General features: G+C 47.7%; 1 protein-coding gene across 13 annotated transcripts in view; it reads right to left on the reverse strand.

Annotated features, from left to right (window-relative positions):
- Nucleotides 1-15,273, reverse strand: part of LOC143375266 (prominin-like protein) — a 48,717-nt gene that overhangs the window by 5,421 nt on the left and 28,023 nt on the right. For 3 of the 13 annotated variants that reach the window (XR_013086857.1, XM_076824197.1, XM_076824198.1), the window contains exons 2-14: nucleotides 7,918-8,185; nucleotides 7,089-7,441; nucleotides 6,637-6,758; nucleotides 6,519-6,542; nucleotides 4,944-5,239; nucleotides 4,086-4,250; nucleotides 3,801-4,016; nucleotides 3,169-3,724; nucleotides 2,925-3,083; nucleotides 2,710-2,831; nucleotides 1,808-1,858; nucleotides 752-916; nucleotides 169-258 (exon numbers count right to left, since the gene is read on the reverse strand). Coding sequence is in view for 10 of the 13 variants with exons in the window: in XM_076824197.1 (XP_076680312.1) it covers nucleotides 169-258; nucleotides 752-916; nucleotides 1,808-1,858; nucleotides 2,710-2,831; nucleotides 2,925-3,083; nucleotides 3,169-3,724; nucleotides 3,801-4,016; nucleotides 4,086-4,250; nucleotides 4,944-5,239; nucleotides 6,519-6,542; nucleotides 6,637-6,758; nucleotides 7,089-7,441; nucleotides 7,918-8,185 (2,587 nt within the window). In the remaining 3 variants the exon portion in view is untranslated. The remainder of the gene's footprint in view (nucleotides 1-168; nucleotides 259-751; nucleotides 917-1,807; nucleotides 1,859-2,709; nucleotides 2,832-2,924; nucleotides 3,084-3,168; nucleotides 3,725-3,800; nucleotides 4,017-4,085; nucleotides 4,251-4,943; nucleotides 5,240-6,518; nucleotides 6,543-6,636; nucleotides 6,759-7,088; nucleotides 7,442-7,917; nucleotides 8,186-15,273) is intronic. The other 10 variants (XR_013086858.1, XR_013086859.1, XM_076824204.1 and 7 more) reach the window with 7 other exon arrangements.

The following is a 15,273-nucleotide window of genomic DNA, read 5'->3' on the forward strand; positions in this document are numbered from 1 at the left end:
GCCGCGCCGCGGCTCGGAATTCAACAGAAAATTTGCGTATAACGTGTCACAGAAAGCTGAATGAAAGATACGTCGCTCCGAGACAGAGAGAGAGAGAGAGAGAGAGAGATAGATAGATAGATAGATAGAGAGTAAGAGAGAGAGAGAGAGAGATATGGGATGACTTACTGCGATTCTATCGATATGCTAAAGACTTTATTGTGAGGTTCTGTATCGGAGGGGGCGGTAGGTTCGTGGCTTCGCCACGTGGGGGTGGAACTGCAAAATAAAACCAGAGATGAACTAATGAGCGGGAGAGACGGAAGGATCATTCCAGAATCGTTGGATAGCCGCGAGCAACGCCGCGCCGTTCAGCCGCCGGTCGCTAACGAGAATTAAACCCCGAGGCCTTACAACGAGTCCCAATAGAACGCACTCTATGCACCGGCCAGGTCGACAAACAGTTCTCCCCCCGGAGAAACGAAAGACGATGACGTAGAAAGAACAGTCTCTCGAAGAGGAAACTATCCACAGCCCGTGCACCTTTCTTTCTGGACAAGCTACCCGCAGTGTGAGATCTTTAAATAACGTTTGGCGATTAAATTTCAAGAGGGAGCTCGATCGCCAAGCCTTCGTCTCGAGCGCCGCGAGAGCCTTGAAAACTTTGCGTAGCTTCTTCTTAGAAAACTAACGTCACCGTTTAACGTGACCGCCCTGTCCTCCTAAGAGATCTCGCTTTCATGAATCTTGAGTGGCTCGTTTGGGGACTTACTTGGGCGCCAGATCGGAGTATCTTGAGTCCTGGTGATGGGACGTGCTCTGGTGCGCGTCGGTGATTCTTTCTCGCTCGTTGTACCCGACAGCGGGGCCGTCGTAGCTCTCCACGTACGCGGACGGGTGGTGTCTGCTATGGGAGACGTATTTCTTGTCGCGAACGCTGCAACCAAAGGACACCACTTCAGTCATGCTCGCTCGCGACTACCTCGCTACTCGTCATGCGAGTTAGAGAAATTCGTGTACTGTTCTGCTAAGCTGTTTCTGCGTGTTATACGTGTCATTAGTGTCCTAGAAATAGCCTGGTGCGCGCTAGAGACCAGCCCGTCGCTAGAGTCAATGCTGTTTTTTGCGTGTGCGATAAAAGAAATTTCAGAAGATACTTCGCGTGACTGCTGGCTAAACGCGTCAGAAAGACAGTTACGCAAGCGTTAGCAAACTCGTACAATCAATTAACACATTCTGGGCTAGGCATGCGACACTTGCTGCGCTGTTCGATAGTCATTCGCTTGAACTCTTGCTCATTGATTCCTCTGCAGAGTCGTAGCCGAGAAGGTGTCAAAGGCCACGCTCAAATAGCAGAAAATAAACTACAGACTATAGAGACGTGGACCTAAGTAGCTGGACGATATTGTAGGATCCATGATGAAGAAGTGGAGATGTAAAACGATGGCTTAGAATCTAGGAGAGAAGAGCCCTTCAAGTTTGCTTCAGAGCTTCCTCCCAGTCCCTCCCAGCTTTGTCAATCTTCTCTAAGCTTGTTCTTCTGATCCCACAATATCTCGTTAGAGGTGCATGTCCTATTAGAGCTACACAGGGTGCTCCATGCAGTCACAGGGATCGACAAGTCTAAGGGACCTGTCTACGCTAATTCTCCCCACAGTCCCGACACACTACGCCTCTACAACGATGGAGACTGTGCGTGTAGATCGGGGTAGAGAGGGTGTATCACCGGGTGGTGTGACGAACAGTTGTGTTGTAGGATGTGTGCATGCGACAGGATCAACGAGACTTCTGCATGCGAGCAACTTAGCTGTTGTCGTTGTATACTTACTGAGCAAGGGGTATGTTATCCCTGTCCCCATACGCGTCATACAAATATTCACTGGAACGGAGCGTGTTAGCGGTTAGATTCCAACAACCATTCCACACATTAGACAGCTACTTTTAACTTAATATGGAACTACAGCATTGAAAGCTGGCAGGGACTCGATTTGTCCGCAGCGGATCTGCTTACCGTCGGTATGAATTCAATCTGAAGTATCTTGACACGGTGGCAGAGCTGCTGACAATCGAGTCCCCACCACCAAGAATATATTGCGACAGACTTTTTACTATTCTCTCTCGTGGTATGTTGCGCTCGTATGAAAAAGGACGCGGGAGCGAATCGATGCGAGTTATTAGTTAGAAGTGCAGTTATTTGAGACCTGCGCGAGCCCGGGAAAGTTTGCACCGCGACTCTCACGCTAAGATTGTAGGACGATTCATGCCGACTATAGGAGACGAAAGAGGTATTACAAGCGCGAGTAGAGACGCATGCTACGTGGGTATATGGAAGCTCGATTAACTACCAGATCGAGATAGGGAGCTAACAGTTTCTACAGAAAGGGTGCTTGAGAATTTGCTGGCCAGAGGTTAGCGGAGAAATGATAGAGAAGCGATTGTTTCCGAGTGGATGTAATGAGTAATCTTTGTTCTTAGTTTCCCTGGATTTACTCGACGACTGAAGCGCCGGTAGATTTTCTTCTAGCATTGCGAATGTCTAAAGGCTCCATTCAGAGCTTGTCAATTTCTCTTTTCCTTTATTTAATGAGTGACATCGAATGAAAATGATTCCACGTCAAAGGAGACGTTGGTTCCTTCATGCACCAGATATCTAATTATGTCTTGGGAACATCTAGCAACACTTGGTTCATCGTTTGGGATTAGCTCGGCGAGAAATTGTAGGAAACTTACGATTCGACTAGGGGTCCTGGGTACGGGTCGGACTTCTGATACAGCGCGCTCAGCTTCACGCACAGCACTATGGTCGGGATGAAGAGGACCAAGCACCAGCCCACGCTCGCCCAGAAACCATTCTACGCGTCGAAATTAAGGAACAAATACGACATTATAACGCTGCACTACGCAGGATATGCTCGCAGCAGCGATCTCTTAAATCCTCGACTTACGAATGGGTCTAGAATCTTGTTGCAGCCGGCGACCAGCGTGGCGTTGTACGCGTTCGAAACTGGGCCGCATTTTCCAACGCCGCGCAGCGCCTCCTCGATCACGTGGTCGAGGAAGTCGTCGACTTGGCGGAGAAAAGCGTTCCCAAACCTGGTAGCTAGCTGTGACATCGAAGCAGCCGATTCTAGGTGAATGCATTTACTCCCCGGCGAAAGTGTTCCGGAGAAACGGGCGAATGGAACGTACCTGTTGAACGTATTCCGGCCCGTCTTTGTTGAGGAACTGCTGGGCCTTCGTGACTTCGTCGACGAGGTCGTGGATGGCCTCCGCCATAGAGCTGTGATTGAACTTGATGTTCTCCTGCAGCGTGAGGGCCTTCTCGCTCAGCTGCTCGCTCAGCATCGCCATGGGCATCACCAGATCCCTGTGGTAGTGCTCCAGGTCGTGGGCGTTCTTCTCGAGGCTGACACGGATGTCCTCCTGGCCGTCGGGCAGCTTGGCGGACACCTCGCGCAACTGTCTCGCCAGGTGCTCCAGATTGATATTAGTGATGTTGTCCGCGAGGATTTCGGCGTACTGGTAGAACTTGATGTCGCTGAGGCCGCTCTGCGCGAGGTCGTTCAGCTTCGATTTGGCGCTGTCCGTAAGTATCACCACGCCCGGGGACAGGCTGATCTTCCGACACAGCTGCTGGATGGTGTTGTTGATGTCGTACCTGCCGGCGTAATCGCGCAGCATCGGCTCGTCGATGAGGTACTGCAGCTTCAGCACCGTGTACAGGCTCTTGTTCAGGTGGCAGTTCCTGTGGAATTGCCAACGTTCGCTTTGCTACCATATCGGGGGACCGGAGACAATCTCTCCGGCGGTGTCACACTTACGACACTATGTAGCTCATGTTCACGTCCGCGTGGGGGTTGTTCGGGTACAGCATCTTCTTCACCTGCACGATCTCGTCGATCAGCGCGAACATCCTGTTGTCCTTCGGGTTCTTCAGGGGCTCGCAGATCGCCCTCTGGATCAGCACCCCGGTGACCATGTGCACCACGGTGATCACCATCAGCACGCTCGTTAGAAGGAATATGATCCAGACAGCCCTAGAACCATGGCCAGCTTGGTACCTCACCGTCGTACTAGCTTCATAGAGAATATGTTCCGGGACTTACATCATCAGGAATCGAGCACCGGACCCTTTGTTGCAGCAGTCGTCCCCGTAGCCATCGGGACGCTTCCCGCAGATCCCACAGAACAGGCCGAACGTCAGGCACATGAACACCGTCAGCAGAATACCTGATATCCCAAGACCCAGGTAGTACCTAGGGAACCAGGCACTTTGTTGGCGAAAGGAATATCGTTAAAAGAGACTTATTACTACTACAGAAACCCTTTGAAGTTTAAGCGGGCATGCTACTTTCTTTGCCCGCAAATTAAGCAATTCTTATAATTTTTTCTCTATACGATAGTGAAAAGCTAGAAAGGTGGGGATTGTTGCAAACGAGAGATCACTGTTTGAAAGTATTAAAAGAATTTGTATTAAAAAAAGAGCGGCCTCCCCTCGCTATAGTCGCTCAAAGTTGGTCCCTCGCGGAATGAGTGGAATTACGGTGCCATAAATAAATACTATCAAACCTACAGTTTCAGTGTCGAAAATCGATAGCTACAGTTTGACAGTCCGCCGTTTTGTTCCAAATGCGAAATTTAAAAATCGGCTCGCTCAATGACCACAAAATGTAATAAATTTTACTGTCTTGATTTGTTTTTATGTTTCAGACGAGCACAGAAGGCGGAATTTATGGCATCGCAATTCTACTCACTTGCGACGAGGGGAGGGAGGGTGCTTGTTTTTTAAGAAGAATTATTTTAATACCTTCAAACAGTGATCTTTCATTTGTAACAAACCACATCTTTCTACCTCTTCATTTTCATACAGAAAATAATTCATAAAGAAAGCTTAATTTTCGAGCAAAGAAAGTACCGTGCCCCCTTAAAGAGACTTTCAGGCACAAGATCCGCTTCGCGCTTACCTGTACGGCGAATACTGATCGATGTGCGTCTGAGCGACGTCCAGGTGTCGGATGTAAACTCTATCTATGTCGACGTTCAGCCTGTCGAGGAGGGCCGACATGTTGTGCGCCATGCCGGTGGGGAAGTCACTGGCTCTTCTGATGCTGGCGCTGACCACCGGTATGGTCTGGTTCACCGCGTGCTGTATGTCCTTCTGTATCTTCAGGAACGACTCCTTCCCCTGGCTCACCTCCGACACGATGTTGCCCCTCATCAGCATTGTGATGTTGTACAAGGCGGACGTGACGTTCGGCAACTGAAAGGATCGCGCGAGCGACGCTGTAAACCGACCGTCCCAGCACTCCCAGCCAGCCAGGGCGAGGCCTGAACATTGTGCTCCACCGAAACGATGCAGAATAGTTAAAGAGGTGTCGTTACAGAGACGTTAGTGTCATGCTCGAGGCCTTCTAAAGCAACAGATTTCCAAGCACGGAGGGACAGAGAAAGTCATAGCAGCGTGGACACCCTTGAAAGCTGTGTCTTGTGGAGTCACGGTATGCAGAGAGTGCTGACGATGGATGTAAAGTGCAGGAGGATGTATTCATCGAGAACCAGACTCGCCGAGTATCGGCGCAAAGGCAGAGGGGAAATGAGTTGTGCGCTTTACGAGCGGAGCTGTGCAAAAGTAGGAGAACGTTTCATTCCTATTCGGTGCTCTCTTGTACGTTTGCACGTTTTCATGGACCACTCGTCGCTGAAAAGATGCAACCCTCCTTTGCCCGGGTCGCGCCGTACGTCGCTAATCTCCCCGACTCTAAACACCAAACTTAACAGAGACTCTCGATGTCAACGAACACACATATGGAACTGTACACAGAATCGAAAGACTACATGCGTTAGCTTACAACTTACAGACTGAAGCTATGGTGGCGAGCATGGAATCAGACAAATTTATACAGTAATTCCGCTCGTGAACCGACGGTTGCGCATTCACACGGCTAAGAAGAAGGTGAAAAAAAAAAGAGAAATAAATCGACCGACTTCGTAGTTATTCGTTAAGGGAGAGTATGTCTTTTGCACGGGCCCCGCGGGTCTGCGAGCGTTTTATATCAAAGCAGAGGGACGCCTCGACGAGAATCGTGATTTCTGAATGGTCTAAGCTGGCGCGTGTCTCACAGGAGCCGAATCATCTTTGCCTACAAGCTCCTACGAATTTTACGAGAACCTCTCTCAAGTGACACGACGTTTGGGAACACGCAGCAGTCAGCAGGGTGGTACGTGTCACGAGAAATGACTCGATAGGTACGGAGCCCGAGGTCAGTCGCTTGCAAGTCGCGAGGTGTTCGTCAGATTCGGGTCTCGGCTGAAGCATCGATGAAATTGAATTAATGAAGTCCACAGTATCGTTTAAAATAGAAGCGTGGGATCCTCGATCGAGTTAGATACGTTTTTAATGGCAGATTTGACGAAAGGAGACGCTTAGTACGTGGGACACGGTGTTCCTCTATGATTCTGGTGAGTACTGTATGTTCCCAAAGGCAACGAATTCACTGCACACCCTTGATACGCTCTTTAATCAGGCAATAAAGTCATACCTTCGGGAAGTATCGGTCCATGTACTGTGCGCGTGTAAAGAGGAAAAACAGAAAGGAATTCATTAAATCAATGATCGAAGAGACGATGCTGGATGCGAAGGAGTAAAGCGGTGAATACCTTGTCGAAGTCTACTTGAACCGACATTTGGTTCACTTTGTAGTCGTTCAGGACCTGCTTGCAATTCTGGGTCTTGCAGGCCGCTAACGTGTGCAGAAGGTTGTTCTTCACGCCTCGCACGACTGTAACAATCACGGACGGTCATCAGTGCCCTTCCAGAGACAGAAACTACCAATAATTCTCGGTAATCATAGGCAATAGGTCACAGAAAGGTAGCAGACGTTCACTAATATTCTTTATTATCTCCTATTCTACGGGGATACTGTGCGTGAGCAAGCGCATTGTTAAACTCCAACGCGTTGTCATATCAAATACTAGCTTCAGCACTCGGCTTCGCACCCGAAATTTAGATTCCGATTTTATATAAAAAAAATTGATCTAACTGCAAACTGTTCCTTTCTAGAACGAAACGGAGAATCGAACCCCAATGGAGCATCAATGAAGGGAGTTACCAATGTCCAATTGACTGGCGTTCGTCCTGAGATCCCGCGTGATCGTCTGCATGGTCTTCAGGTCCTCCTTGATGGATTCCAAGCCGGCCACGATATCGCTGAGATTGGTCAACGAGACCGCGTGGGAGTATTCGGCGAGTTGCTCGGTGACGATTCTGCCGCTAGCTTGGAGGATGCTGTTCAGATTGATTTCGAGCTCGTCGAAGTTTGTATGCAGAATGTTGTTGATCTGCAGCTTCGTGGTGGTCAGGAAGAGCTGCACGTCCATCAGGCTGGTCTTCACGTTGGTGGGCAGCTCCTTGGTGCCGTCCTGCATGTACTGGTTGGTCACAAAGGCGCAGACTACGCCGAAGCTGGAATACACACGGGTGTGGTGCAGTCACAGGAGGGCACAGCCAGGACGAATCGAGAATAAATTGGCAGGCTCTTCCCAAAGGCCTTTGTCGAATAAATAATTTACTGGGGTAATTCCTTTCCGCCCCTCCTCGAAATTCATACCGATATTATTTGGAGGAGTTCGTTGTGCTCGAGAGAAATTGAAGAGGGGAAAATAACGTTTGATGTAGGACGCTTAATTAGGTCAGCGACGGAGCGGGAAATTGGAGCAGCTTTCGTTGGCATTTATTTTCTGCGGTATCAACTGACTTTATAACGCCAGTGTACCTAACTTCTTTAGTGCTTTCGCGAGTCTAAAATACACGGCCTTTCTTAAAGCCACTTTGCATCGGTAGAATATATTCTAAGTTAGGGAAATACTTTGAATGTCGTCTCGTGGAAGAAACCCAAGGTAGGCTGAACGCGGACGATGAATATGTAAAGGAACACTTACAGCACAATAGTAGCGACCGCTATGAGCACTATGCTGAGCATCACCTTCTTGCAATGATCGTGCTTCTTGTCGAAGGGCTGGCTCCTAGCACCGCAATGTCCCGCGCACCTGCAGCAGCAGAAGAACAGCCCCACGCAAGGTAGAATCGCCGCAAGAAGGACTCCGACGAGGGCCAAGCCAGCCAATCCGCCGTAATGGGTCGCGATGATCCTCCACTCGACCAAGGAATACTGGAAAACTGGCATCCCGTTCTCCACAGTGAACATCCCTGCGACAGAGGAACATTACACTCGTTTTTCGAATGCTCAAACTTTTAAGGATACGTGCTTAAAAGGATCTTCTGAAATTTCAGAAACCTCTGAAGTTACAGACGTTTCAGTAGCGGCGAACGCGTAGGAAGAACCCGGCCAACTCGGCGCTCGCGTGAAACTATAAACGCATTTTTCTCGAAACAGTGTTCTACAAATCGGTGGGAAAAATATCTCGAAACGTTATCCGATTGAGACATTTTTTATTTTGAAGAATATACTTCTACGCAGTGGAGAAACCTCTAACATTTTAAAAAAATTGAAGATTTGTATTTTTTAAAGCCGTTGAAAGGCCGAAAAGCATAGGGAAGAAGTGACTTCAAATTTCAAGCGTCGTTATTTTGTGAGAAAATGTGATTGTAATTATTAAAGCTATGTCCACTAATTTAATAATCTGGCATTGTTTCTTATTTCAGACCAATGAAGTCTTAGTTAATAATTAGGTTTAGGTGCTACAAGTCCCACTGTTATGCACGATTTTTTTCACGCCCCCACTTTAACGAATCCACACTGCCATTTGCAATGATTAATTACAGAAGAAAAAATATATTCCCATAGTTTAAGACATTCTTAATAATCCAGTACGCAGCGAGAGAGTTAAGATTGCCGCCGGCGCAGAATTTGCGTTGAAAGCAGAGCAAGTTGAAAGGGTCGACGGAAAGGGTGAATCGCGAGAGGGACGAAGAATTGGAAGAAGGAAGCAGAAAGGGGTGGCTGGGGGGGGGGGGAAGAAGGGATTAAAGAGCGCGTTTTCCATCCGCAGCCCCGATGCCGCCTTTTCGAGGCGGGAACAACGGGGAAACGAGGACACGGACGGATGTAGGACGTAGGTCAGGTAGGAAGGGTTGCCAGGTCGAAGGGTGAACGTAATGGGGACGGACGGGAGAAATTTATTTCCTAGTTGGCCCTGGGAAATATGGATCGAACGTCGATGACCGGTCGGGTCGGATTAAGACCCCTGGACCGCTGCATTGATTTTCCCGATGCAGCGCGCTGCGTTCTTCTTGGGACGCGTCTAAACTTCCAGCCAACTCTCCCGCAGCTGTTTACAAGCGGCGAGGATTCAAGTGTACACTCGATCCGCGCGCGATAACAAGAATCCTCGCGAGACCCCGGCCCCAATTCTTTCGGAATAACCTCGAGGAGCCTCTGTAAAAGACTCGGAGGAGCGAATTTCCCGCAAAGAAGCCAGCTTCGAAGAAGCAAGAAACGGGGTCCCGGGTCCTTTCGTATCGCGGGGAATATTGGCTGCGTTCGGGGATGAGTTTACAAGCTTCCTGCGCACGGTTTCGTTATTGATTTAACAAGAACTGCATAGGACACGGAATTAGAACGATTATCGAGATTTAAGCCGGCGGGCTCGCGAAATTGCCGGCGGATATAGTCGCGTGCAAAGGGAACTCGGCGGGGAACGGTGCAACTATTGCAGCTCCAGCCGCGGTGCATCGCGAAGTCTCGTTTCTGGTGCATGCTGCACCGCGCAACTCGGTGCATCGAGCGTGCACCGGGGATCACTCGAATCCACGTTCGCAGACGGATTTATTGCGTCCGTGCAGGTCCCCACAAAAGCCTGCAATGCATCCAATTCTGACTGTTACTCGGGGGGCGAGAATTTCTGCCATGCAATGGCAGTGCAGCTGCGAGTGCACCGACAGAGTTATCGCCACTTTATCGCCTACGATACGCAACTGGTGTTACTGATTTCTCGAGATTCTTTGTTTCTAGAGAAATCAGAAATCAGATCGTACTTCTCGAGAATTCTCGAGAAAATGAGAAAAATATTACAAAGTTTATATTTTTGGAATGATGTTGATAATGTTTATCAAAAGCGCAAGAAACCTTTAACTAATTGCTCATTCCTGTCTATTTTGCACAATCCATGTATAAATGGAAAAACAGATATTAAATATAATTGGTATATTTCTTTTATTTATGACACAATTTGGGCAAAGCGAAACGTTATTTTTTTTATTTTAAAATAGTTTTTTAATCTGTTTTTTTTTGTGATAAAATCTGTAGCTGTAGAAAACATTCATCCGATTTGAGTGAATGTTGACTTAATTAAAAGTTACGGTAACTTAGGTGTCCTTCCAGTGGACTAAAAAATATGAAATTCCTTCGTTAAAGTCCGGAATTTATCGTGTTCTCGGTTGATACTAATTTCTTGGAGGCTCTTTGCGATTGCTATCTCTAATTGTTTTCTTAATGGTAATTCTTCATTTTGAGGACTCGTAATTTTTTCAGTATTTACAGTAGAATCATGGTTACTGTTATATTTTCCGAAAAGTCTAGCTATTTAAAAATTGTTTTGCCGCTATATACATATCTCTCGCGGATATTAAATGACAAACGCGTCTTTTGAATCTTTTTGAAGAGTTTCTCCATTACCTATGCAACAATTTTATAAGGGATACAATAGTTTTCTCTTCCTCTCGATATTTCTTCTTTAATAGCCAGAAGAAACTCATTACTTAATTCAGTAGGTATACCATTTTTCTAAATTGTTGAATAAGAATTTAAGAGCACCTTCACCAGTCAATAATGTCGAATCTTCTCTACTGAGATTTTCTATTATAATTCATATGGGTTCTAATGCTACTAATAAGATCTATTATAAATTGTACATGCGTTTATACGTTCGCGATTAACTAGTAATATACAATTTGTACTAACTGAAAATTCAATTCAGAAAATAAATGAGATTTTTAATAATGTTCGTAAACTTAAGTTTCTCGAGAAAAATAGTATTTCTTGAGAAATAAGAAATAAGCATTTATAAAATTCCTCGAGAAAGAAATCTCGAGAAGGAACACTATACGCAACCATTTCTTCTTCTAATTCGTACAGTTTTTAAAATAGTCTGTCTCTTTTAGGATGCCTCGTTATAGGAACACGGTTAATCATTTTGTTGCGAAAGGATCCATCCTCTACCCACGCACGTCTGGCCGTTCGAGGAGGAATATGGAAATTCCAAAAAAGCAGGCGTTTTGACGCGAAAGGACGGTTCCACCGTGGAGAGGCAGCTCGTGGGTCGACTGGTTAATCCCTCTTTTCATACCACCAGCAGATAATTTCAATTCGCATCGTCGAGTCCGCCTGAAAATTTAATCGCTCGCGAGGGAAACGTTTTCAACATCTCCCCCCCTCGGTCTGTCGTTTCGGTCTAAAAAATTCATCCCCCACGGAAAGAATTATTCGATCGCAGAGTTTTCCAGCCGCGCGGTGCATCGGAGAGCAAACACCAGTCCGCGTAACTCACATTTACCTGGCAAATTCAGCTGAACGAGATCCCTCGCGAAAACTGTCTTCGAAGATGAGCGAATTTTAACCGAAGGTTTCGTGCACAAATCGGTAGAACTTAATTAAAAGAAGAGCATGGAATCGTTTCGAAAAATCGGCCGAAAGCGAGCGCCAGGAGTGGACATGCCAATCAGAAACGGAGGCCACTGTCAATCAGCTTGCGCGAGCGGAGGGGGCAGAGCTATTTAGCGATAGTCAGCGATAATAGCGAGCAGTAAGATCGTCGTTAGCGCGTTTACATGGGCGTTTGATATAGGGGAGCACAGGAAAGTGCTCGTTCTTGCGACGAGTCCCGCTGGGAACACTCGTCCGTGCGTTTCTCGCGGGGAAAATTGCGAGGCTACGATCCCGTGGAGAAGAATCGAACGTCAGTAGACGTATCTTCGCGATCGGACGGCTACTGAGGAGTCTCCTCAGCTGCAATTCTACCTCCGGGGTATTTCTCTCGAAGAGACGCTACGACGCTGACTGGCTTTTAAAAATTTCAGATATTCCCTGGTAACGCGCAACGACCCACTAATTTGTCAGAGAGCTGGGCTTTTTTAGCCGGCAGAAACGCGGAGGGAGAAAGAAACAGGGAATTGCAAAACCACTGGCGGCACAAATATCCATTATCTGAGAATTTACGGCGACTCTGATAACGCGAACGAAGCACGTGAACCGCTGTGCTCCGCATCTGAAATCTTTCCCCCTTCTTTTTTCGGAGGAAATATTGCCTGAAATGTGTCGCGGCCGAAGCGCAATCTGCATGCAAACTGCTCTCCGTGAAAGAAAACTTTCCGCCGCTGGGAGGGCCGTAGCTTTTGCATCATACACGTGTCTGATTCTTTCATCACATTTTCTTAGACGAGTGACTGTTCCGCGGAGCCGGAGAACTTCTCAGTGGCAATGTACAGGAGAATTCTGAAATCCTCGAGCAGAGAAATGGACCCTTACCGCTCTGAAAGTACTTCAAAGGAGAATGTAATTCCGCCGAAGGGAATGACAGGCGGCGCGTGTTCGCGGGATCCGACGGAACTGGGCGAAGCTGCGCAGAGAGCAGCTCTGGCGGAAGGATCGGCACGCGTGGCCACGGGTGTCGTTAAAAGGCCACGGCAGAAAGCCGCGGCAAGGCATTAGCATAATCGTGCTGGAGGTCAATGACTCCGGGAAATCGATCGAAAGCACGGTCGACAGTGAGCCTCTTGCACCGCTGCACCGGGTGCAGCGAGCGCTCACCTGACTGTAATGCCCTTCTTTAATTATTCAAAGGGCCTTCGCCCTCAAGTTCTTTGACCCACGCGTCGCATCGTGTTTATATCCTACGCGGGGGAAACACTCGCCGCCGTCTCGCCGTTAACTCCAGGACCGATTATCCTCTCCTCCACCTTCCACATCCTGCCCCGCCGATCTCGACGGCGAACGGACACAGTTGCGCGCGCCAGGCGCGAGTCGAGGCACCTTGCAGTTTACGCGCGCGCCTGACGTCGCGTTAAGGGGGTATACCCGTTTGAACCCTCGGAAAATGTATACATTTTGTGGATTTTTTTACAAGTCAACGGTTTGATGCAGATTTCCCGTTTTTTAACTATGTTTACATAGTATTATGAACTACTTATAAAAAAAGTTTCAGTTAAAAAACTATTGTTTTTCGGAAGTTACGGATACATGTCCGAAAGTCTCTCGATTTTAGACGGCTAAACGGTGGCCCTAAAAACTCGCGCTACGTTCAACCAATTTACTTCAAATTTTGCATGCAGAATCATAATAAGATTCCACATCGTCCAACGAAGGCGATTTTGAAAATTTTGAAAAATAAAGAAATGGTGAGAGATCAAAGGTAAAGTTAAATTTTTCCAAGAGAAAAATCCACCTTTTTCCTTTATAAATAATAAACGGGGAATCGAAATAAAAAAAGCCTTCGTTGGACGATGCGGAATCTTATTATGATTCTGCATGCAAAATTTGAAGTAAATTGGTTGAATGTAGCGCGAGTTTTTAGGGCCACCGTTTAGCCGTCTAAAATCGAGAGACTTTCGGACATGTATCCGTAACTTCCGAAAAACAATAGTTTTTTTACTGAAACTTATTTTATAAGTAGTTCATAATACTATGTAAACATAGTTAAAAAACGGGAAATCTGCATCAAACCGTTGACTTGTAAAAAAATCCACAAAATGTATACATTTTCCGAGGGTTCAAACGGGTATACCCCCTTAAGCCGCGTATTCACCTGCGCATTCGCCCCGAATGTGCATTCGGCGCGCACCGCTTCTTTTCTCGTCCGGTGTTCGGCGCGCATTCGGGCCGATCCGCTTGTTGGCGGTCCATCAAAGCGCGCATTCGGGTCCGAACAATACCATGAAATGGACGCCGCAAATTTCACTCAACCCCGAACGCGCGCTGAGCTCCGAACGGGCAAAAAATCGGTGCGCGCCGAATGCACATTGGGGGCGAATGCGCAGGTGAATACGCGGCTTTACGGACATGTGTAACCGCGGCTGTGTAACAGGAGAAAACCTCGACCTCCGTCGTTGCTCGCTCGATTTCCGCTTCTCGCCACGGCGAGGAGGAGGATCGAGGCGAACGCGAGGAAAGACGAACCCGCTTCCGACGGTTACGGGATCACTGGCGAACGCCGAACGGAAGTTCGCACGATCGTGAATAATAATCTTTCCCGCGGCGACTTGATTTTCCCGACGCTCGTTCAGAATAGGCTTGAGATTATTCCACGCCCAGGAGTCGATCCGGGGAAATTTAAATATCGCGACCCGCCGACGGAATAGTTCCAATAACCAGCGAGCAAAAGTTCCCGGGGCGATCAGATTTAGTTCGAGAGAGCCCCGGCCCTCCTCGCGGTCGATAAGCGGGGGCATTGAAAAGCGATGGGAAAGCGGTTTTAAATCGGACCCCCTCTGCTCTCCATTTTATTATCCGCGGCTTCCGCTTGGTAATCCCCGACGGAGGCGAGCGCTATTATCGTAATGAAGAAATCCATTAGCTTCCTACACGGTAAATATTGGTATATCGAATATTCCGGGTGGACGGTGGTATCGGCTCGCCGGTACGCGATGGTTTCGATTCGCCGGCTTGTCGCGAGACTCGATGGATTAAAATAATGCTGGAGGGGGATAAGGAAATCGCGGCGCTGATTCCCTTGCCGTTGATGGACAGAAATGGATGGCAGATTGGGCTCCGAGTTGTGTGATATTCTGCGACAGTTGGACTCTTGGAGATTGATTGGAATATGAGATTATTAGAGGGGGATTAAGTGATACTGTGTTCGCAGATACATTCAGTAATCTTCGATCGAATTTTCATTGACTTCTGAAGTAATGTTTCTACCTTAGGCTACCTGGCATGTGTTTAGAAGGCAACAGCTGATAAGATTATCGAAGAGGATTGTTAAAAGTATGGAAATTGGGATGCGAGCAACATTTCGTCGATCGACACAGAATAATGCTTAGAGGAAGGTTTATTCGATGGGATGCGAGCGACTCGCGTGTTTCCGGCTGATTTTTCAAAAGTCCCTCCCAGACAAATAACTCATTATTTTTCGAGGACAAAGCAGCCTGCCTTTTCCTTCCCCTTACTGGAAACCCGAAGACACCCACTCTCCTAGTCTTGTCACGCGGCTTTCACCCTCTTCTTCAGCTTCCTCGCCGCCTCCGCGCGGTGTTTCGAATCGTCCAACGAAATAATTAACTCGCCCCGGGATTTCCGCGTTAAGCGAACGAATTTCAAAAGTCGAAGTAACTGATTAAGGGTG

Source organism: Andrena cerasifolii, chromosome 12 (genome assembly GCF_050908995.1).
Source record: "Andrena cerasifolii isolate SP2316 chromosome 12, iyAndCera1_principal, whole genome shotgun sequence".
NCBI lineage: Eukaryota > Metazoa > Arthropoda > Insecta > Hymenoptera > Andrenidae > Andrena > Andrena cerasifolii.